General features: G+C 55.4%; 2 protein-coding genes across 3 annotated transcripts; both read right to left on the reverse strand.

Moving 5' to 3' along the window:
* Positions 1–1575: 1575 nt before the first annotated feature.
* RAB9B (RAB9B, member RAS oncogene family) lies at positions 1576–16774 on the reverse strand. Of its 2 annotated transcripts, none has more exons than XM_030967438.1 (3): positions 15892–16774; positions 5639–5691; positions 1576–4794 (listed from the first exon to the last, which is right to left on the reverse strand). In XM_030967438.1, the coding sequence occupies exon 3, from the start codon at positions 4757–4759 to the stop codon at positions 4154–4156; it is 606 nt and encodes a 201-aa protein (XP_030823298.1). In that variant the 5' UTR covers positions 4760–4794; positions 5639–5691; positions 15892–16774; the 3' UTR covers positions 1576–4153. The 2 variants fall into 2 exon arrangements, with proteins under 2 accessions (XP_030823298.1, XP_030823297.1); XM_030967437.1 differs by lacking the exon at positions 15892–16774 and adding an exon at positions 7201–7252.
* A 115-nt stretch (positions 16775–16889) lies between these two features.
* On the reverse strand, positions 16890–18373 carry TMSB15B (thymosin beta 15B). The gene is made up of 3 exons (XM_030967442.1): positions 18216–18373; positions 17796–17900; positions 16890–17394 (listed from the first exon to the last, which is right to left on the reverse strand). The coding sequence occupies exons 2-3, from the start codon at positions 17893–17895 to the stop codon at positions 17357–17359; spliced, it is 138 nt and encodes a 45-aa protein (XP_030823302.1). The 5' UTR covers positions 17896–17900; positions 18216–18373; the 3' UTR covers positions 16890–17356.
* Between the last annotated feature and the right edge of the window lie 3629 nt (positions 18374–22002).

Below are 22002 nucleotides of genomic sequence, written 5' to 3' on the forward strand. Positions count from 1 at the left end.
AGTTTATTGCCTTGAGGAGCTGCCCCAGAGCTAAGGAGGAGCTGCACTCAGGGAACACCCCCGGTCACCAGAGAGCAGCCCCAGGGCATCTGCAGCCACTGGTGTGTCATCCCGTTCTTCTAAGTTCTTCTAAGCCTTCTGATGTTTACATTTTTGTACTGGAGTTTCTCACACACTTTTCATGTAAATAATGATTGTTTTGCATTCCTTTCTGGAGGAGGAGAGAATTGATAGACTGTTGGTTTGACCAGTGTGGCTGGAGAGGTGGCAATTTCGTCCTCCAATCCATGGTCACTTTTGAAAGTCTATAAATGTTGGGGTTCAGAAATAAACTGTTCTTTTTTTACCTTGGACATCTCAGCTTGTGCCTGTTGTTCATTTCATGTCCTATTGTGACACCGGTGCTCCTCAGAGAGTGGCTCTGGAGGAGAACCCAGTTTCCTTAGCCCACCACCAAGCAGTTGCATGGCCTTGAGGGGCACTACCCAGCCCAGAGCAACAGAATCCTCAAGAGGGTCGTGGGGGAGAAAGATGAATGGGATCAGGACATTCCTCACCCCTCCTCCTCTCCAAACACACTGGGATATGCTACAGCACCTGTCCCACACAAAAGCAGCTCACTGCTTTCCTTTGGAAACACTCCTTTGCCCTGCAGGGACCCATCCTCTCCCCATGCCATGACAAAACCTACCGAGCCCTCTGCCACAGGTTACAGAGGGAAAGTGGGGAATGAGGGAATGGCCTCTCAATGGCTCCTGCCTCTGCCTGCACTTCCTTACAAACACCTCACACCAGGGGAGCCAGCAGCTTCTGGTGCTTTCAGGCAGACCCTTCCTGAGGCAGCCTCACCCAAACCCCACAACCTCCCATGCCAGAGCCATCCCCCACCAGTGTTGACTGTGCTTTCAGCTGCCTTTTGAAATGGCCGAAGTAAGATGTTGGAGGACCCCAGACACTCCAGCTCACATTTAAAATCCACAGTTTTCAAGGACTTTGAACCCTACACTGCCTCCTGGAATCATGGACAGCGCAAGCAGACCTGGGAGGAAAACAAACTAAAACATTCTGCCAAAAGAAACAGCAGGCACAAGCTCTGCAAACACAGAGAAAGCTTCCCAAAATAAGCAGCTATCCTGGCAGGACAGAGAAAGAGAACAGTCCCCATATGCTGATTTCCTTCTCAGCATCCTATGGAAATCATGCCTGGTTAAAACCCCCAGGAGCCCAAGGAGCCAGTTCCAAGATCACAGGAAGAATTCACAGGAAAGTACCAGACTTACTGCTGAGAGCCCAGGCTGAGAATTTAAGATGTAGTGACAGAAGGAAGCCATGTGGAATATTTCTGTTCTGAAACTGTTTTCTGATTCTATTGAAAAGACCAACTGGTCACTGGATTCAGCTGTTGAGTTCTGATCCTTCAGCTCCTGGTGCAGGTAGGTACATGAAGGAATATCCCCCTGATCCCTTAGTGACTTCTCTCTGTCAGATGCTGTAACTAGCCAGTCCTCAGAACAAAAACTGACTTCAACATGGACAAACCAAGAAGGCAGCCACTTCCCAAACTCACTCGAATACATCCATGTTTTATTTGCTTAAATAAAGGTAGACTCTTGGTTTTACAATTCCAGTTCTGTAGCAATAGCAACAACCGCAGCAGCACGAGGGGACATGGGGAGGGATGCCTGTTGGCACTGAACTACAACAGAGTTCAAAATCCTGGCTCCTTTGGGAATTGTGCATTTCATTTAAAATAAATTAAACAACTGAAATATATTATACTCTTTTATTAAAAAAAACACGTAAGCCTAATATAATGGGGGGGGTTTAATATAAAAAGTCAGTGATCCAATGTCAGAAATACAAGTGCTGTGTAACACGTGCACAATGAGGCTCTTGAGCTTTAGCTGCCAGCATTGACACACACGGGGTGCTGCAAACAGCTGCACATGTGTCTCCTGCACTGTGGCATGCTGAATCTCTGCCCTCTTCCACAGCAGGTGCCAGTCCTCACACAGATCCCAGGAAATCCATGGCAAAGTGGCAGTTTCACCTGCAGGGAGCTCCCTCAGCAGCCCCCCTGCCAAGGGGCCAGCACACCTGAGTCTGTTCTCATCCTGAGCCCCTGTGCCAGCTCCAGCTCCTGAGCCTGTTCAGGGATGGAAACTGGAACCACAGGTCACAGAGCCTGGGCCCTTGAAGGAAATATCAAGCAGTGCTAATGAAGAAAAATCCAGAGGCCTCAGGAGGTCAGACACAGTTAAATAAACAGTAATATCCTGTAAAAATCTCTTTCACCTACAGAGGCAGAACCTTCTCCTTCAGGGAGCTGCCTGAATACCATTTACTCGTCATGAATACAACTGTTCAGACCTGTTTAGAAATTAGATCCCCCATAAGCATTAATACTCCAGTCCCTTCTACACACAGGTGCCCTGCAGACAAGGGCAGTATCTCCCTGGGTTACCCCAGAAGAAATGGGGGGAAATGCTCATGCTCTGCACGCTCAGAGACTGTGCCTTGATGGGGACAAGCTGCCAGCACAGGGCAGAGACTGCCTTGTTTTAAAGCACAGCTTAAGGGAGGGTTGCTGATTTGAGCTATAAAATTTACCATCCAGCAGCTGATCACAGTAGGAATCACTTGGCAGCCAGTGGATACGTGCTCGGGGCAGGCTCCTACGTGCCTGTGGGCAGCCACAGCTTTGGCCAAATGCTTGCACAGGAGGTTGCAGGGCACGAGGTTTGAATGGCAAAGACAGCAGCCAACAAGCTCATCTCTGCTACACAGCCAGCCTGGGACTAACACCTAGCAGAGGGCAGGAGATGGGAGCAAAGCCTGGCATCCCTTCTAGAAGGCTCCTTGGGCCCCTCATGCCTGTTTTTCAGCCACCTTGAACAGAGAAAGTGGTGCAGCTTTCTCCCCACTGGACTGAACACAGCAGTCAGTTAACCCAGCAAACACTTGACCAGTCTGTCACAGGAATTACAGATAAAACATCCTGGGTTTCCTATGAGGGATCAGGGGCCAGGCTGATGGCATGGGCTAACTGTGCCTGCAGCATCATGCCTGACACACCAGGTGAATGGTTCCACACTGCAGCATTCACAGGGAACATCACACTGGAGCAACTGAAGGTGTGGCTGTGCCAGCTGATGAGGCACAGTGGTCACTGGTGCCAGACAGAGAGTGGGTTTAACAGCTGACCACACATGAGGCCCCAGCCACCTGCACACCTAGGAGACAGCCCACCCACCTGCCATCTGGTCTGCTAGAGCACATCACCTGAACACAGTGATTACTTGTGACAGAAACCAGCTGAAGTGTCACACTCCACATCTCCTGAGTAACCCTTTGACATGACCCAGTGAGCATCCACGTCGGTGTTTTTCACCCAGGGCTTCAAGGCTGAGCTTCCACAAGGGACAAGGAAACATGTATTAAACAACAAGCAGACAGTCTCTCCAAAAAATAACACTCACACAAGACAAAGTTAGAGGTGAGGAAAAACAGATCAGAAATAGGCAGCTATGAAGAAACAATACTGTCACATTCAAACACAGGCCCATCTCTCCTTCACATGTTGCTTCAGGTCAGAGCTCTAACAATTCTCATCACAATTCAGCCTCAGAACACAATGCACTTATCCCAAACAACAGACACACATCCCAGCCACTCCAGTATTTGGCTTTCTCACAGTCACAGGGGCCAGAGTCTTTATGACAGGTTTTGTTCAGTATGTTGAGTGGGATTTCCTTTGGCAGTATGGTCATGAGTGGGTCTAATATTTTTTTTTTAATTTCAGGAGTAAAATACTTCAGTGTCTAGGATGCTCTCAGCTTTGCTCTGCAGGCAGTTCTTAGTAGAGAACAAATCCCTGTTGTCTTTAGGGAATTTAAAGGACTTTAACTCAGCCCTTTAAACCTGCTAAAACAGGCAGAGATGAAAGCAACACTATGCTCACATGCTCTGTTAACAGCACCCTCCTGCAGATACATGCTCTGTGCCTGAGAACTCCAGGCAGGATTCAGACGGTGAGGCTGCAGCTCCCCAGTGAGCAAACCACCTCTTGTCCTTGTGGCCACTCTCCTCAGAGTGGCCCAGGGCTGCCCAGGTGTGTTTGATCCAGCCGCTCCCAAAGCAGCAGCAGCCACTCTCAGCAACAGGACGAGCCTGATTTGGAGCTGGAGTTCAGGTCAATGGTGTGGCCCAGCATGCAGTGCTCCAGCTGCTCCTCCACTGCCAGCACCTGTCGCACAGCTTCCTCAAAGGCCACTGTCACATTGGTGTCATCCTTGGCACTAGTCTCCAGGTAGGGATAGTTACCGTTTTCCATGCACCAGGCCCGGGCCTCCTCTGTGCTCACCTGCCTCTCCAGTTTGTCTATCTTGTTGCCCAGGACTACAAATGGGAAGTGTTCAGGGTCCTTCACATCAGCATAATAGATAAACTCCTTCTGCCAGTTACTGAGGTTCTCAAAGCTCTGCCGGTCATCCACGCTGAAGGTGAGCAGGCAGCAGTCTGCTCCCCGGTAAAAGGGCGTCCGCAGGCTCTTGAACCTCTCCTGTCCCGCAGTGTCCCAAATCTGGAGGGTCACAAATCGCCCGTCCACCTCCAGGTCCCGGTTCAAGAACTCCACCCCAATGGTGTGGAACGCCTGCGAGTCAAACTTGTTGGTGACGTAGCGGTTCATGAGGGAGCTCTTCCCAACTCCACCATCTCCAAGGAGAATGACCTTTAAGAGCAAGGACTTCCCACTCATTGCAGCAGCACGGAGGGGCAGGGTACCAAGGCAATCTGCAGGGTTCAGAAATAGTACAGAACAGCCATTGGACTTGTGGGTTCTGCAGGAAGAACAGAATATGGTATTTCCATTCCCATTTCTGAAGTTTTCTATTTAGGAGGTGATGTCTGTTTTTAGAGAGATCATATCATCCTAATCTCTCCTATTAGAGAGCTTAGAGCTAGGAACTGGACAAACTTTCAGGTACTCAAGTCCTCCATCAGGTCCAAAATGGATGCAGCACATGACCCCTTTAAGTGCAAGGTAAAAACAACTGTTGAGAGTTCAGTATCAATTACAGCACTTTTGGTGAAAACTCTGTATCAGAAAGCTTGTCCAGTTTTTCCAAACACATCATCACTACTTGAAACATCTCTCCAGGCCTGTATCCTGTAAGGCTATCACAGAAACAACAAAATCACCAGGAGTGGCCATCACCAGGCTTTCCTTTCCACTGTACCATCACCAGCTAAATAATTTCTCCTCTCTGACTTGCTCTACTGGAAGGATGTAATAGATGTGCAGGTCTAATATCAATACAAGTAATTTGTCAAGCCAGTTCTTAATCACCCTGAGGATGCTGACTCACCTTGCCAGCGCAGCTGCGCGTGATCTCGGTGCCTCGGAAGGGGTTTCCCAGCACAGGACCAGCTGCTCTTTGCTGGCAGTGCCTGTCACAGCCCAGTTTGCTCGGGCTCAGCTGCAGGTTCACATTGCAACAACCCAGACACCACAGGTTCCTTGGTCAGCACCCTCAAGGCCAAGTGCCAGTGCACCCTCCCCCTCCCAGGGATACTGTGCAGGCTAGGGTAAAGGCCTGACACGGAATAAGAGGTTTGTTGGGCTGTTGTACTGTACCTGCTCTGTCTCCAGGACTGTCCAGGGAACACCTTCCTCCAGTGTATCAGTCACTAAAAAACAAACATCAGTCATCAAGGTTACCAGGGCTGCCCTTGCTGTCTTTCAGTTTGTGATGCTGAGTGAGCATGGAAGGACAACAGCAGAGCCCTGGGAACCTGCATGTGCAGTACTGATGGCTGGAGTAAAACAGCAAGAGCAAAGCACCGAGGAGTTTCCCTTGCCCTGAGTGAAATGGAACAGAGCCCATTTCTGGCCAGGGCAGAGCCAGTACAAGGTGATGCCAAACCCCAGGTAAGAACAGAACAAACTGAAGGAGCTCTGACATGAGAGCACAGGCTGTGCAACCTGTGTCTCCCCTCAGTCCAGGGGATTATAACAACTGTGATCTGCTTGTCCTGCCTACTCACATGCCCTGGAATCTGATTTGAGGATTGAACATGCAACTGAATCTACTAACCAGCCAGCTGGGAACAGCCTGGGATGAAAAGACAAGGAGCTTGCTTACACCTGCTACCAACATTCCTGGGAAGGGTGTGGATGAGTAGTGCTGCTTAGTGATGACATCTCCAACCCACTGAAGCAGGAGTGTGTGGCACTGCTCAGATCAGCACTCCTACTCCTTCCAGGCCAAACCCTGCTTTCTCCCTTAACCTCAGGGGGCCCTGTTCAACCTTGATTCTGCTCTTTTTGCAGCCCTTTCAAACAGTGCTTACCACAAAGCCAAAAGCAGAAACTTCTGCTTTAAGCGAGTTTCTTCACTTTCTGCACAAAAGGCTCGCAAATTTCACTTCCCTGCACAGAAACATCTCAAACCAAGCCCAGCTGAGCTAACCTGATGGGCTATTTGAGGAGCAGTGTGTGACCCAGTATTTCTAAAGCAAAGACCAAAATGCAAATGTCAGAAGAGACAAACAGGAACTGCAGCACAGGTCCCCATGGCCCATGGCTCAGGGGAAATCCTGCCCTGTGAGCAGGTGAACTGTTCAATACCCTTGTTCCTTTCCAAACCTTCCTGAGGGATGTTTAAGACAGTCACTGCCACCAAAGCCCCTCCTGGAACAGGCCATCAGCCCCGAGCAGAATTTCTGTTTGGAAATGCTCTGTTAGCAAGTGACTCTTTTTAAAAATGACTAATAGGTTATGTCGGGCTGCTCCAGAGCCTGCAGGACTCAGCAGCAGGGCTCAGGTCAGCACGCTGCCGGCACCGTGACACAGCCTTGACATCGCTGGTCCCGCTGCGAGCTATCCGGATGCTGAGCCCCACTGCAGCAGGGCCGACCCGCTCTCGCAGGGCGCCAGCACCTGTCTGCAGGTACCAACAGCGGGGTGGGCACGCCGGGTCCGACTCCCCCCAGCTCCCCAGGCCCCGGCTCGGCGGAGGCGAGACCCTCCGGCGGGTCCCATCCCGCCCCACGGGAGCGGCTAGGGAGGAGCCCGCACCCATGGAGCGGCACCCGCGAGGGGCCCCCTCGGCACGGGCCGGGGTAAAGGGGCGGCTCTCCAGCCCCCCCCCTCCGCAGGTGCCCAGGCCGGGGCGGTGGCGCCGGGCCCGCCCTTACCTCACCCTCACCGCCCTCCGGCCGCCGCCGCCGCCCGGCCCGCGGGGCGCAGGTGCCGCTCAGCCCCGCGCCTGCGCCGCGCACGCGCCTCCCGCCGGCCGGCACGGCCCGCCCTCGGCAGGCAGGACCCGCCCCGCAGCCCCTCACGGTGCCGCGGTCGCTGTCATCACGGACCCGCATGTCTGCCGTGTGCCTCCTCAGTCCCCTCACGGTGCCGCGGTGGCTGTCATCACGGTCCCGCATGTCCCGTCTGTGCCTCCTCAGGCTCCTCACGGTCCCCCTGTCACTCCTCTCACAGTCCCACATGTCCCCCCGTGCCTCCTCAGCCCCCTCACAGTCCCACCTGTGCCCCATCGCTGCCTGCCCTGTCACTCCTCGAGCTCCCGTCCCCTCAGTGTCCCCCTGTGCCCCGCAGCCCCTCACAGCACCCCCCGTCACTCCCCTCCACAGTCTCTGCGTGGCCCCACTGTGGCCGGCAGCCTCGCATTGTTCGCCCCCGGCACTCCCCTCACAGTCCCCTCTGTCACTCCCCTCACAGTCCCGCCTGTGCCCCCGCACAGTCCAGTCCCCTCTGTCACTATCCTCACGGTCCTGCCTCTGCCCCCTCACAGTCCTCTCTGTCACTCTCCTCACGGTCCCCGCATGTCCCCTGACCCCGCAGCCCCCTAATGCCAGTCCCCGTCACTCCCCGATCTCCTGTCCCCTCACAGTCCCACATGTCGCACCACAGCCCCTCACCGCCCTTCCTGTCACTCCCCTCACAGTCCCACCTGTGCCCCCTCACTGCCTGCCCCTGTCACTCCTCTCATAGTCCCCCTGTCCCCACTTTGTCACTTCAGTGACAGCTGCCCGAAAGAGCAAGACTCCCCCACCCTCACGATATCCCACACGACCAGGAGCGAGAATATATTTAAGGACGTTTCCGGGGAAGAACAGCTAATGCAAACATTACATTGAAGGAGAAAATTGTGGCCAGCCTCGCCCAGACAGTGAGAGCAGAGGGAGAGGGAAACCAGACGCCCAGGTGGCTGCAGAGGGGTTTTGGGGAGCAGCAGCCACTTGTGTGTTCCCCTGTGGTTGGCATCATCAACTCTTCCTCCTTATAGTGCCTGGTGCTTAACGAGATACACCTTTGAAACATCTCACTGGGGCTGCAACATGCCTTGGACACCTTCTCCAGGGAGGAAGAGCAGGGACCTCTGGTATGGACATCCAGGGCTTCTGGCCATCTGGATCCTGCATCAGCTCCAGGGCTGAGTGGGTGCCACAAAAGGGCATCAATTCCGTTCTCCCTGCGGGAAAGCATGAGATGGGAGGAGGATTTAAATTAAGCCAGGGATTATATTAATACTGGCCTCAGTGATCTGTCAGAAGAGATGGGGAACAAGGAAAGCCTAGCAGGGTGAGGAGGGGGAGGGCGGCACAAGGGCCCAAGGTCGAGGCTGTTGGCAGTAGGGGACCAGGGCAGCCTGGGGAAAATGTGGGAGCTCCAGGGGTGTGCATCTGGGGCGCTGCTGTACACAGCAGCACCAGGGCAGAAGTGCAGGATGCTGCTGGTACAAGTGGCAAACACAGCCTGCACCACCCCCTGGGAGATCCCTCCAAACCAGTCCAGATGCCCATGCCAGCTCTGTCTGGACCATGCACTGCTGGAGCGAGCCTCTGAGCATGGCACACTTGCCCCTGCCCAGTTCCCTTTGCCTGGCAGCCATTCAGTCCTGTAATTTGCCAGTATTTATTGATCAGGGATCTGATTTAGCATGTAAGGGGTGAGCCCTGATTCTGAAAAAGAAAGAGCCACCACAGCAGATCCTGCCAAGGCAGCTGAGGCATGGTGCTCTGCTGCAGCACTGTGCCATGCTCTGCCTTCCTGCACCACCCCTGTCAGGCCTGGCAGACACCTAATCCTCAGGGGATGCTGCCTGCAGGCTTTAGGGAGGGCAGCACATCCCTGCAGCTCAGCCAAAGATGCCACATGGCCAGTGACCCCAGGTGACCGTGCTCGTGCTCAAGGGGCCCCTGTGTACCTCCAGGGTAATCTGTGGGTACTGGCAGCTGGTGGAGTCACTTGCCTACCTGAGCAGGGATGTGCCTGGTCTGATTTGGCTCCCAGTGGCTGTGCAGTCTGGTTGTGTTGCTGAGCTGAATAACAACCAGTTTGGCATCTGTGGTGGACACCAGTTACCCACCAAGCTGCTCTAGCACTCCCTTCCTCAGCAGACAGGGCAGGGAGAAAGTAAGATGGAAAAGAACTTGTGGGTCAAGATAAAGGCAGATTAATAAAGCAAAAGCTGGATGCAGAAGCTATGGAAAGCAAAGGATTTATTCTCTACTTCCCATCAGCAGGTGATGTCCAGCTGCTTTCGGGGAAGTAGGGCTTAAGCACTCATAGTGGTTGCTCTGAAAGACAGATGCCTTCTTGCGTCTCTACAGCAATTATATTGGCAGCCTTCTTGGGATTTCCTCCTCTTAACAGCTCTCTTGCCTCTCACATCTCATACATGGGCTTTCTGCTTAAATCTGGGTTCACCATCCCTCTGCTTGTTGTCCTCCCCTGCTCGGGCAAGAAGAAACAGAGCACATGCATCTGGCGCTCACTTCCCTCTGAGCAGGGCAGGAGGGGACTGACTTCTGGGGATGCCCCTGACAGCCAAGCACTGGCTTATAGGCACAAGGAGGGACAGATATTTCATCAAAGTTCTGGAGCCAAGGTGTTTTCTTCAAAGCTGGTGTTTTCATATCTGAATAATACATTGCGGCCAAGCTGCCAGAATGACACTGGGGCACTCTGAATCATCTTCCTCCACAGAGCCTGTGTGCACTGAACACCCTCTGCATCTCTGGAGACATCATCATTGCCCAGATTACTGTAGATGACCTCCAGCATTACTTAATTCTCTCAGGTGCTGGATGCCTTCACCTGTGCTGGTCCACTTTCCTGAGTAGTTCACAAAGTCTTCCCTGGATAGATATCTTGCCCTCACTACTGCAGAGACTGTAAATTGCTGCCACAAACCCCCAGTTGTTAATTAATAGTTTTAAACAGCCCATATGAGGGTGAACAGGGATCTCTTGAGCCTGCACAACAAAGCCACACACATCAGTCCTGGGTAAGGAGAGGGAGATGTATTCCCTGATCCTCTCCACAAGGCAGCTCCCCCAGCAGAGCAAGGCCATCAGTGCCAGGGCAAAGCACAGAGCCATGGTTTGTACTAACATGTTCCCAAAGCCCAGCAAAGTAAAGAGATAAGAAATGCAGCCAACAAACACTGTGGCCCAACAGGAGCTGCCTACTTAGTAACTACTATGGCTAAAGCACATTTAGCACAAGTTAAGGAATGGGCTTATCTGGGCATGACCTTGTGCTGGTGGGAGCCCGCTGAGAGCAGCACTGCCCTGGCCCCACGGCCACGATGGGACCTCACCTGTGGGTCCTGAGCACCAGGGGATTTGTCTGGAGATGGGGATGTGGCCCAGGAGCCATGTGCTGGGTGAGCAGTGCCAGGAGGCTGCACTGGGGCAGGGACTCTGCAGGGCACAGGGCTCCTTCAGCATGAGAGGTTTTACTCCCCTGGCTCAGCTGCATCCCTGCCCAGAGAGGCTGCAGCACATGCATGGCTGCTTGGCTCTCACTGCCAGCTCTGGGAGTTAGGGCGAACAATGGCAAACTGGTGCCAAGGTGAGGAGCCCTGATCCAGCTTCGACCCCTGCCAGCCCGTGGTCACACAATGCTGCCAGCTCATGCCTCGATTAATTCATCACACGTCCCCTGCTGCAGCTGGGGCTTGGGCCTCTGCTTTTGTTCCAGCCCCGGTGCACGGCTCTGCAGCTGCTTCTCCAAGGCGTGTACCCAGCAGAGCTCCAGCCTGTGGCATCTGCTCTGAAACAATTTCCAGCACAGGAACCCCCTGAGCAGTCCTGCCACCCCTAGCCTTGGCCACTCCATTTGCCCTGAGCCTACAGCTCTGAGCAACTTGTCAGGTACCACCATCATCCATTTATCTCCCCAGGAAGGAGCTCCATAGGTGGAGCAAAGGTGGGAAAGATGCATCATTCATCCCCCCCTACCCTACACAACTCAACCTGCCCTAAAAAAGTGACCTGCCTTGTTTTTGTGAGCTGGTGTGAGGCAGCAGGAAGGGGGACATGCCTGGGCTGCAGAGCTGCCTCAGACACAGCACTGCAGGCAGGGGCTTGTCCCAGCTTCAGTGCAACCGCAGGCCTGGCAGTGGCTGAGCCACGCACCACTGCCCTCACCTCCCCGCCCATCCCCTGCTCTTCCCAAGAACCCCTTGGCTGGTTTTTAGGGACGTGTTAGGTGACAAGGTGGCAGAGCAGGTATCACCATGGGAGGCAGCACCAGACATAGTTCTACCCTGGTGTAGGTGCACAGACAGGATGGACCTTTGGCAAACAGCACAAGGCATCTGTTGCAACACGCAGATCTGCTGCCCATGGCTCCAGAGCTGGTTCCTGGAAAACCACAGAGGAGTCTCCCAGGCTGGGCAGGGGGGAGTTCAGCCTGTGCTGCCACAGACTCTTTTCTAGGACCCACAGGAAAGGCAGCAGGGGCAGAGGAGGGAGACAGGGGGCACATGGTATCCTGGCTGTTGCTTGGCAAGGAAAATGCCTGGACAGAAGGACGGAGAGAAGCTGCTCCTGCTGCGGCTCTGGAGGTGCCTCTGCCCTGTCTTGAGGCGATTCTGAGGGGAGTGGCAAAGGATCATATTCCCAAGCTGACCCTCGGTTTGTACCCTGCACCCCACCCACTGTGCTGAGCTCATACCCTGAACCATGCTGTGGCCAGCCTGGCCCCAGGTTCCCCCTGGGCAGCAGGAGATTCCCGTGCAGTTCATCCAGGCAGGTCTGGGGCTGTGATGCCGCAGGATGCCACCAGTACTGTGTTCCTGTGGGGCACACAGGCTTGGGCAGAGGACACTGATCTCTGCCCTGGCCAGAGTGAGGTGACATTTCCTTACCCACCTTGGAAAGGCTTTGATTGTGTTTTTCTACCCCTCATATCATCAAGGTGCATGAGCAGTCTCAGGCACCCCTGGCAAACTCCTGACAGCTGTGCCATGACTTGGGCATTGGGTGCATCCCTGCTGCCATCACTGCCATGGCTTTGAGCCCCCACCTTATTTCCCCCTCCACTTCCTGGGATGCCATACCCCAGCTGTTGCCTATGGAGAGGAATAAATCACGGAGAGGGGGCTATGCATTGCGAACAGGGGAACAAAATGGCTTTTCATGCCATAATCCTTTGTAATAAAACACCAGAGGCGAGAAAGATGATAAACAAAGTCTCCTGTGTGAGCCAGCTGCTTCCTAAAATAAAGCGCTCCTCTGCTCCGTCAGCTGCCCGGCTCGGGCGCAAGTGCGGGCGGTGCCGCAGCCACCGGAGCCGCGTTCCCGCAGAGCACATGCTGCCGCAGCCCCGGCACGGCCCCTCCGGCCGCGGGAATCTGCAGAATGCAGCCGGGGGGGCGGGAGAGAGCACGGAGCTCCGGCCGCGGCCAGGAGCGGGATGGGAGCCCCCGAAGGGCTCGGCATCCCCGGCGCCAGCCGCGCCTGTCGCCCGGCCGAGGCACGCAGCCCGGCTGCTCGCACCTGCGCCTCGGGCCGCCCCAGCCCCGGCACATGCGGGACAGCGCGGGCGGGTCACCTCCCGGCTTTGTGTAGAGCCAGGGGCTGGCAGCAGCCTGGTCCTGAGCAGGAAGCTCTGCGTGCTCCCGGTTCATCTCTACTCACGCTGAGCCCTCCTTGGCAGGGGATGAGTAAGCTCCTGCTGGTAAACCTGGCCTCCAGGGCATTATTTCAAGAGCAGCAATAATTTCTGCACTGCCGGGGAAGGTGTTGGGTTATGCTCAGTGTGTGCAGCGCACAGGTCAGTTTGCCAGCACAGGTGTCCAAGGGTTTCTGGCTCGCTGTGTGGGTGCTTTTGTGGGTGCAAAGGAACAGTGGCTTTCCCTCTCCATGGCCATGGGAGTTCTTCAGCACTGTGCTCCTCCCCACCACAGGATGGGGACAGCTTGTCTGTCCATCTTCCCCATGTCACCAAGTGGCCCCATCACACACAGCTCTCACACACCATGGTAGCCTACTCTCAACTCCTTTGCCAAAGGACCGTGGTCACTAGCCCACACAACACTTTCATTTCCCCACTATTGCTCCCTCTCTCCTGCCTTCCTCTTTTACAGCCACGTCCTTTCCTCTTTAACTATCCCCATGTACAGATCCTCCCCAAGCACTCCCAGCAGAGGTTTGCCCTGGCAGCTCATGCTTGCTGCCCCTTGTTCCCCTCTCAGCCTCAGCTGCCATGGGGAGGTTTGAGCTCTGTGCTTGGCAATGTGTCTGTCCAGGCAGCAGAGACCTGGCAGGAAAAGGCCAACCCAAGTGACACAGAGGTGTGACATGTTTTCCTTAGAGATGCAGGGAACAGGGAGGTGGGGGTGAGCAGGATCCACCCCTTGGGGAGCTGCAGCATTCACCTGTCTGTGCAGCCTGGCTTCACCTTATCCTGTTTGCTCTGGTGCCAAACACATATCTTAAAGGAGGTTTGCTTGGCCCATCTGCAGTTCAAGTTGAGGTTGGCAATTTCCTGCCATCCAGGAGCTGCCTTAGGCTTTGATCACTGACTGATCTTGGCTCTCACCACTTTCTGCTGCAGTTCTGGGAACTGCCAGACGGCAAGTGACAAAGGGAAAACCCTGGCTGCCAGAGTGCAAAAGCCTCCCTTGCCCTGGGTGAGTTGTGCCACAAACCAGTGTGGTGCTGTGGGACATCAGGAAGGTGCCACAGACTGGCAGGGAGCTGTAGGGCGCAGGGGAGCCCAGTACAGGGCAAGGCACAGGCTGACTTAGGCACCTCCTGCCAGAGATGGGGTTGTGATCCTCCACATGTGTGTGTTGGGCCACATCCTCTCCTGTTGGAGTCAGAGAGGATAGAGCAGTGGCAGGGACAGACACCCAGCCACAAGCCCTGATCTGAATTCACCTCATGCTGCTGGTCACCAGGTATTTGCCCAAATTCCTCCTGATGGTGACTCAGCCTTCTCCTCCCTCCTCTGCAGTGAGGCCACAGCTCACTCACATCTCACGGAGCGTGGGAGGAAACCGCCCCAGAGCAGCAGGATGGGCCCTGGATGGGAGAGGCATGGATTATATTCTCCTGGCATTGCCAAGAGGGGCTGACACGAGGAACTCACCTAGTGCCCTGCAAGGGAAGGGTCACAGAGCCCTGCCAGGAAGGCCCAGCTCCTGGAATGTCACCCTCTGTGTGTGGGTGCCTGCTGGGGCAGTCCATGCTGCTCAAGCCACCACATTTCTAGGGGACATCAGTCTGGCAGGTGTCCTGGCCTCCCACAGCACTGGCAGCTGTGGGCCCATGTGTGTCAGGGTGAAAAGGTGAAAGGCTAGGATAGGGAGGGAAAGTGCTGATGTAAAAGGCTTTTCTGTAAAGGTTCTCCCCTTCCTGGCTCACGCTCTGCTGCAACAGGGACATTTTGGACGCTGGTTAGCAAAATAGGTAACTCTTTACCCTCAGTCTTGAGGACAGGGCATTTAGGCGTTGTGTTCTGGTACTTCCTGTGCACCATTCTGGCAGGGATGTGGTTGGGAAAAGTGCCTGGACTGCCCTCACTTTAGGTGACCACAGGACATTGGCCATAAGACACACAGAGATGTGTTTGCTGAGGAGATGCTCCCAGCTCCAGCTGATGCCCCTGGGTCCAGACTGGGGTGACTTCCTTGGGGCACAGACCTGGCTGTGCCAGCATGCACAGCCCCGTGTCTAAATCTGTATTGCTACATGCTGGGGTTGGCTGCAGTGAAAAAGCAACCCAAACCCAAACCTGCATCAACACCTCTACGGCTCCCCAGGACACATGGGCGTGTCATGGGCTGCTTCCTCAGACTCAGGGTCAATGCTGGAGCACTGCCAGCTTCTGGCACCAGCCACCCTGCCACGTGCAGCAACCCACAGCCCTGGCCCTGGCTGGCAAACCAGCTGGCTCTGTGGGACTGGGGTGCCCAGCACCCCTGGCAGGCTCTGCTGCCTGTGTGCACAGCGCAGGGTGAGGGGGAAGTTATTGTAAGCACAGCAGGGCCAGGGAGGGGACACTCCTGCCGCGGCCTTGCAGACGTCCATGTGACTCAGGGAGAGATAAGTACCCCGGTGCTTTTCCATGCCCGCAGAGGGGCCCGTTGCAGCATGTCACAGGGAGAGGCACCGGGGCGGTGTCAGCAGCAGCCAAGGTGCTCTGGGCAGCCACTGAGACTCCCTATCCCCAAAAGCAGAACTGAGGAGGGGAGATCAGCCCTGACACTTTGTGTTTCTGTCCCAAAAGCTTTACTTGGTTCAACTCAGCCTCTGGCTCTCAGGGATGGGGAAAGGGTTCAGCCTGGCTTTACCTGCCTGCCTCTGCTCCGTAAGAAAAACCACCCCTGAGCAGGGACACATTGTCACCCTGACAAACCACCCTGGCTGCTGGCACTGGGAAAACATTCCCATGTCCAGGATAGCGGTCTGTTCTGGGGACATCAAGGTGCTGAAGGGGCACAGCCACCCTTCCCAGTGCTCAGCCCAACAGAGCAGCAGCCCCAGCTGGGCCTCTGCATTGCTGGCCTCTGCCCTCAGCCCATGGAAAACCCCACACGCTGCCCCGACAGCGCACAAACACCAAACTCTTACCTGCAGCTCTTTCAATTCTGCTTTTTAAGGGGTGGAGGCAGTGGCAACCACACAGGCAGTGTTATTTGCAGTCCTTGGCAGGCAGTGTGGGTGGAGGCAGATAGATAGGCACCGTGTCCAGACAGGCACAACAGCCCTGTGTGTTTGTCCCCAGCTGACCAGGCTCGTTAGGAACACTGACCAAAGCTGTCAGCTGGCAAGTTTTGGCTACTCTGCCTCACCTCCTTTGTAAGTGGGCTGGTGTGTTCAGTGACCCTCAAGGCCAGGTGGAGGTGAGGAAGTCCTAGCAGTAGCCAGGAAGCCTCAGCATAAACCTGGAGGCACTGTCAGAGCTCACCCACACTGTGCTGGCAGCCAACTGCAGGACCCAGGGATCTCCACCCCTGCAAGGCAGAGCTGGGTTCAGCCCAGAGTACCCAAAGGATTTACTGCATTCAAACCCATCCCTACAGGGCTGCAAAAACCACCTGCCGTCAAGGGTAGGGGTGGAGGTTGGCTCAAGGGAAACAGAAGGGCAGTGCCATGCAGTGATGGGAGAACTGTGCTCCAAGAACTGGGTGGGCAGAGCTGGCCTGGCCACCACACCAGCAGGACCCAGGCTAGAATCACCACTGCCAGCCATTCCAGCCCTGCTGACAAGGCACCAGCCCAGCTCCACAAGGTTTTAGGCAGGGGACACCAAGTTTCCCAAGGCAGAAGGCTCAGCCCTCACGCGGGCAGCAAGACACAGGTTAGCCTCTGCTTTTAGATGCGCCAAGAAACCACAATGGTGGTGGAGCACAGTGGCCATGATCATGCCAGCAAAGCTCCCAGTTCCCCAGGAACAGATCCCCAAACACCAAACTGGATTCACCCTGCAGGGAACCATCCCACATTGCCCTCTGAGCAACACTGAACAACCAGCACTGCTGCAGCACCAGGCACACCTCCCCACCCTCCACAGGGCAAGCCATGCTACAGCCAGAACCTTTGTCAGGGAAGAAGCCACAAGCCATAGGTAGATCATTACAATTTTTTATTTTATAATAAACGTCTCATTTTTCCCCCAAGGAAGACAAAAAACTGTGAGTGAGGCTACAGAACACTGTCAGTGAAGAATATGCAAGACATACCCAGGATGGAAGTGAGGCCAGAAAGGTTCCCCACTCCACCAGGCAGAAGGGGTCCATGCCCAGAAGCCTCCACAACCCTTGCTCATCTCCCCACTGCATCAGAGCAAGATCAGTGCTGTCTGTCACAAGAGGCAGCTGAAGCAGCAGAGATGGCATCAGGTCAGGCTACTGATGGACTGAGAGGACCACGCTTTGTCCCCCCACCTGCCAAAGCTGCCAGCAAAGTGGGACAGTGTGTTAGGTGATACAGCTGTTCTCTATACATGTAAGTGATGTAAATTTAAAAAAACCCACATGATTCATTTCAAAGCAAAATAATTGAGTAGTCGCTCTTCCTGCCAGGCAATCTCTCTCTAGGAAGACTTCACACATTCCTTCTCCTGCTCAATAGCTGCAAGAGAATAGAGGCCCATTAGTCTCTAGTGCCTTTTTTTTTTTTTGTGGAAGCACGAACTGGAGAAGGTTTCAGAGGATTCACTCAGGCCCTGGTGGCCAGTTTTATGGTTTGATCCCAAGTGGAGTGGTTGAACAGTCAAGTCAGAAGATGACAAGCCACACGTGTGCGTGGCAGCACGTCGGGCACCTGTCTGCGTATGTCCGCAGCAAAGCGATGCCCTGAGGGATCAGTTTGGCACCACAGCCCTCCCCGAGTGCCCATGCCCGCCGCCCCGGGGCTTTCCCCGGGCCAGAGCCCCGCCGCCCCAAACCGCCCCTGTTCCCCGGCGGTGAGAGCGGCCCCCGAGGGCTCTGCCCCGCCGGTCGTGCCTCCCGCCCCGCCAGCCCCGCACTCACTCTCCTTGGAGGGCAGCGTGTTCTTCTCCTCCGTGTTGGTTTTCTTCAGCTTCTTCTTGTCGAATTTCTCCACCTCCGACAGGTCTGGTTTGTCGCACATTTTGCCTGCGAGACCCCCGCCGCAGTCAGCCGAGGATGGGGACGGGAAGACAAAGGCGGCCCCGGCCCCCCCGGCCCCCGCCGCGGACAATAGCGCAGGGCGGGGCGCGCCGCCGCCCCGGGCACCGCGCCGCTCGCCGGGCCCGGGCAGCCGTGCGGGGCGGCCCCCGGGGCCCGCACACGCCGGGGGAGCCCTCCCCACAGCAGACAGCCATGGCCCCCGGGACCCGCCGCGCCCGCAGCCCCCGCCCCGGGGCGCCTGGGCACGTCCCTGCTGGCAGCAGCGCTGCGCGGGGCCCCCCTCCGCGGCCCGGCCCGTACCTGCGGCGCTGTACGGCGCGGTGTGCTGTGGATGCGATGTGCGGTTGGTGCCGGTACCGAGCCCGACCCCGCTCCCTGCGCGCCCAGGTGAGTCTGGAGCGCGCCGCGCGGGGCGGAGCTTTTTATACCCCGGCCGCCGCCCAGCCCGCGCGCCTATTGGCTGCCCGCCCGCCGGGAAGCGCGTGGCCCGCCAGGGGGCGGCCGCTCCCGCCGTGCCGCGCGACGGGGGCGCGAGCGGGACCGAGCGTGAGGGGCCTGAGGGACACGGGCGGGGAGGGGACGGCGAGAGAGGAGACACCGAGTGAGGGATCACCGGGGGCACGGGCCACACACCCTCACAGCACATACGGACAGGCGGCACACAGTCCCCCGCACGCGCGGACACAGCTCCTGCTGCCCCTACCCACGGGCGTGGCTCCCACTGCCCCTCCTGTGCGCACAAGCACGTGGGTGCCAGTGTGAGGGGCAGCAGGCCGGTCCCTTTGTGACCAAATGGCTCCAAAGCCACTGTCCCAGCCTTGACACGCACCTGGGTGCCAGGTGTGAGGGGCGGCAGGCTGGTCCCTTTGTGGCCAGATGGCTCCAAAGCCACTGTCTCAGCTTCAACCCCCCTCACCAGAAGCAGAACTTGAATAAAGCAAGCTTTGGGCTAAAGCCAGCACCCTATTCTCACACCTGTTAGAGATGCTTGGCCACTGCCCAGCTCACATCTACACTGGCCACAGCACTTCCTGGGGAGGTCTGGTCACTAAAGCAGCATGGGTGGACAAGAAGCTGCCCATACTCACAGTCTCTTGCTTGGTAGCAGCAAGGCTGGGGAGCAGCCCAAACTGTGCAGATGGGCTGGTGTGCAAGTGGAAGAAATACCTTTGGTGGGAAAAAGCCAAGGGGTAGTGCAGGCAGCCTATCTGATCCCAGCAGGAAGGACAGTGGCAGTCTGGGGAGCACTTGCATGCTGGCCATAAGGATAGAGACGAAGTAGAGGGCCAGGAGGGTTTTGTAGGTGCTGAAGGGAATGAGGGGAAGGGGAGGAGGCAAAAGAAAAATTATCCTGACTGCAGATGAAGCTTGCAAAACCTTTCTGCAGAGATCTTGGTGCCATGGCGAACAGGAGCCTGTTACTGAGCACCAAGGGGTAGCAGCTGTGCTGCAGCAGCTCTCACCTCCACCTCCTCCTGGCCTGCCAACCTCTGGGTTTTGCTCAGGGCTTATTGCAGATTTTGCAGAGAAAATCCCCAGCAATCCGGAGGGAACACTTGCTTTGTGTTCTTTAGCAAGACGACTGCCTTCTTGGCAGGAGGGACCGGTGCTATCCAGCGACAGCAGGTCACGGCCGGAGGTGGCCCCGTGCCGCAAACCCCGAGGCACCTTCTCCTGCCAGAATATGGGCTCTGAACTCTAGAAGCACCAAGAGTTGGCAAACGCTGAAAAGGCAAAGGCCAAGATCTAAGGCCAGGTTGCTCATCCAAGAGGAGTCTGGAGGAGAAGCAGCCTCCCGTTCCTGTGCCTGGAGGGGGAAGGAGAGGCTGCAGGCACAGCTCCAGGCCAGGCTGCTCCCAGAGCAGCTCTGATCTGGTGGTGCAGCCCCAGGCAGGGCCAGGTTTGGAGCTGCAATCCCAGGCAGGGCTGCCTCTATAAGCATCCTTCAAACCCACCCTGCAGAGCCTGCATCACACAGCCCAGCCCCAGTGAGAAAAGGCTCATCTTTCCTGCACAGCCAGCAAGAACCAAAACATCCATTCAGTTTCAAAATGAACGCAGGAAATGCTTTTTGCATTCATGCAAATAGTCAGACAAGTGTTTTACCATGTGTTTACTCTCTGGCCGTGCTCACCTTCCCCCTTTGCTTGCCTGTTCTCCACATGCTTCTCCTTTATGGATGCTGCAGTCTGATGTAGCTTTTGTCCCTGGCAGGCAGCGAGTGCAAACGAACCTGAACCCCATCCTGCCTGTGCACAGCACCAGCTGCACCCAAAAACCTGCTCACCATTCCCCCAGCCCCTCAGCTGCACCCGCCACTGGCGAGGCACAGTCCCTGGGCAATGTGTTGCATCTCCTGATGCTGCAGCACTTTGGAACCCCCGGGGCTTTGTCTCGGCACAAAGCCACCACGGTGGCCACGCAGGCAGGGGAAGGGGAGCTCCCCCTTCCTCAAGCCACACAGGCACCACCGCGCTCGTACAAACCACGGTCAGAGCAGCTTTAAAGCCAAGCCTGTGCACTGCCAGCAGGGGAGAGGTGGGGCTGCTGCTGGGGAGCTGCTAAAACCCATCTTGCACAAAGAACAAGAAAGGAGCTTATATCCCAGCAAGAGCTTTTCCCCGACAAATTAGCAAAGCCTCCCATAACAGCACAACCAGCTTCTTTCTTACGTCTTTTGGCATTTCTGCTTTCAATAATTTATAACAAAAGAACTGAGACATCAACAGATAGGGAGAAAGCAAAAACAGCCCTGACCTAAAATAGCACAGACTGACTGCCAGCCATTTTACATGGGTTTTAAATCTCACACAGAACAAGGCTGCCAGGCTGATACAGCCTCCCCGAGAGCCATTTCCAGGAATGCCTTATTCTCCTCTACAGGAAAGAGGCAGGTTTTCTCTGATCAGAGGTTTTTCTCAGCCTCCTGACCCATCTGCCTGCAGGGCACCACCATGACAGCTGCCAGGCTGAGCCACTCCACAGGGTGACAGCACTTTCCCCCATTTTCACCCCAGCCTCCTGCCACAACCCTTCACATCCATCAGGGCAGGAGCAGTACACTGGGGAAGGCAGCAGCAGACTGGGGCCATTGTGTCTTACAGGAGGGCTCATTCCTCCTGTGAATATTGCTGCAGCTCACAAAAGGGCTTGCTAACACCATTTTCCCCTTGCCCAACAGCAGCAAGACAAGGCGCTGCTTTCTTTAGATCACAGAAACACTGACTCCAGGAGACCTCCTTACATCAGAAAGGCAGGAGGGAGGTGCCAGCAAATTATTTTGAGGTGTGTCTCATTGTGCTTTTAACAGTGGACACATCCTGCTACCTGCAGGGCATACCTGGCAAGCTCAGCTCCCCCCCCCGTGCATTAGTTTCAGGTACCTGGGCAGGTAGGTGAGGCTGCTACAGGACTAGTGATTGATGTGTTCCTTGTTCTGGTGAATTAACAGGAGGCAGGCATGAGATGGCTACCAGCACCAATATCAGCATCCTCACAGCTGCAGCCACACTCTGGCTGTGCTGGTAGCAGAGGGAGCTGCTGGAGCCCTACCCTGCTCCTCCACACCTCCAACTGCAGGAGCACAGCAAATGACTCAGTTGAGATTTTCTCCTGGGAAATAACTTGTTTTGTACAGTAGTAACTCAGCTGTGAGGAAAGCCTAAGACACCCCACAGCTCACCTTCAGACTATGGTGAACTCTCCATCCCTTCTGATCTGAAGGCTTCAGAGCAGTGTAACTTTACACAGGTATGAGAACTCTCCCAAGGAGGTATCGCTCATCCTTTTTAAGAGCTACAATGTCATACAGCACATTAAGTCTGTGCCCTCTCCCAACTCAAATCCCTGGTTTTATTAAAGTAACTCAAAAAAAAACATTACTACTAATAGCAATGGTCTCCTGTGTACAAATGGCTGTAAAGCTCTGTTCTGTTTTTTTTATCAAAGGAAGGTGAAATCTGCTACATAATCCTGATGAGACCCACAGCACCCACCCTGCTATTTGGGGGAAAAAAACCCCACTTTTTTTACTTATTCAGTGGCCAGTACTGCTAGACATTTTAACAGATGGACAACAACTGTGATC

The sequence above is a fragment of the Camarhynchus parvulus genome, chromosome 4A (assembly GCF_901933205.1).
Source record: "Camarhynchus parvulus chromosome 4A, STF_HiC, whole genome shotgun sequence".
Classification (NCBI taxonomy): Eukaryota; Metazoa; Chordata; class Aves; order Passeriformes; family Thraupidae; genus Camarhynchus; species Camarhynchus parvulus.

Bases quoted from the DNA above. Each gene is read 5' to 3' on its own strand.
- RAB9B (XM_030967438.1), bottom strand. From the start codon at position 4,759: ATGAGTGGGAAGTCCTTGCTCTTAAAGGTCATTCTCCTTGGAGATGGT.
- TMSB15B (XM_030967442.1), bottom strand. From the start codon at position 17,895: ATGTGCGACAAACCAGACCTGTCGGAGGTGGAGAAATTCGACAAGAAG. The intron at 17,395-17,795 runs GTGAGTGCGGGG...ATTCTCTTGCAG, and splicing joins CACGCTGCCCTCCAAGGAGA to CTATTGAGCAGGAGAAGGAA.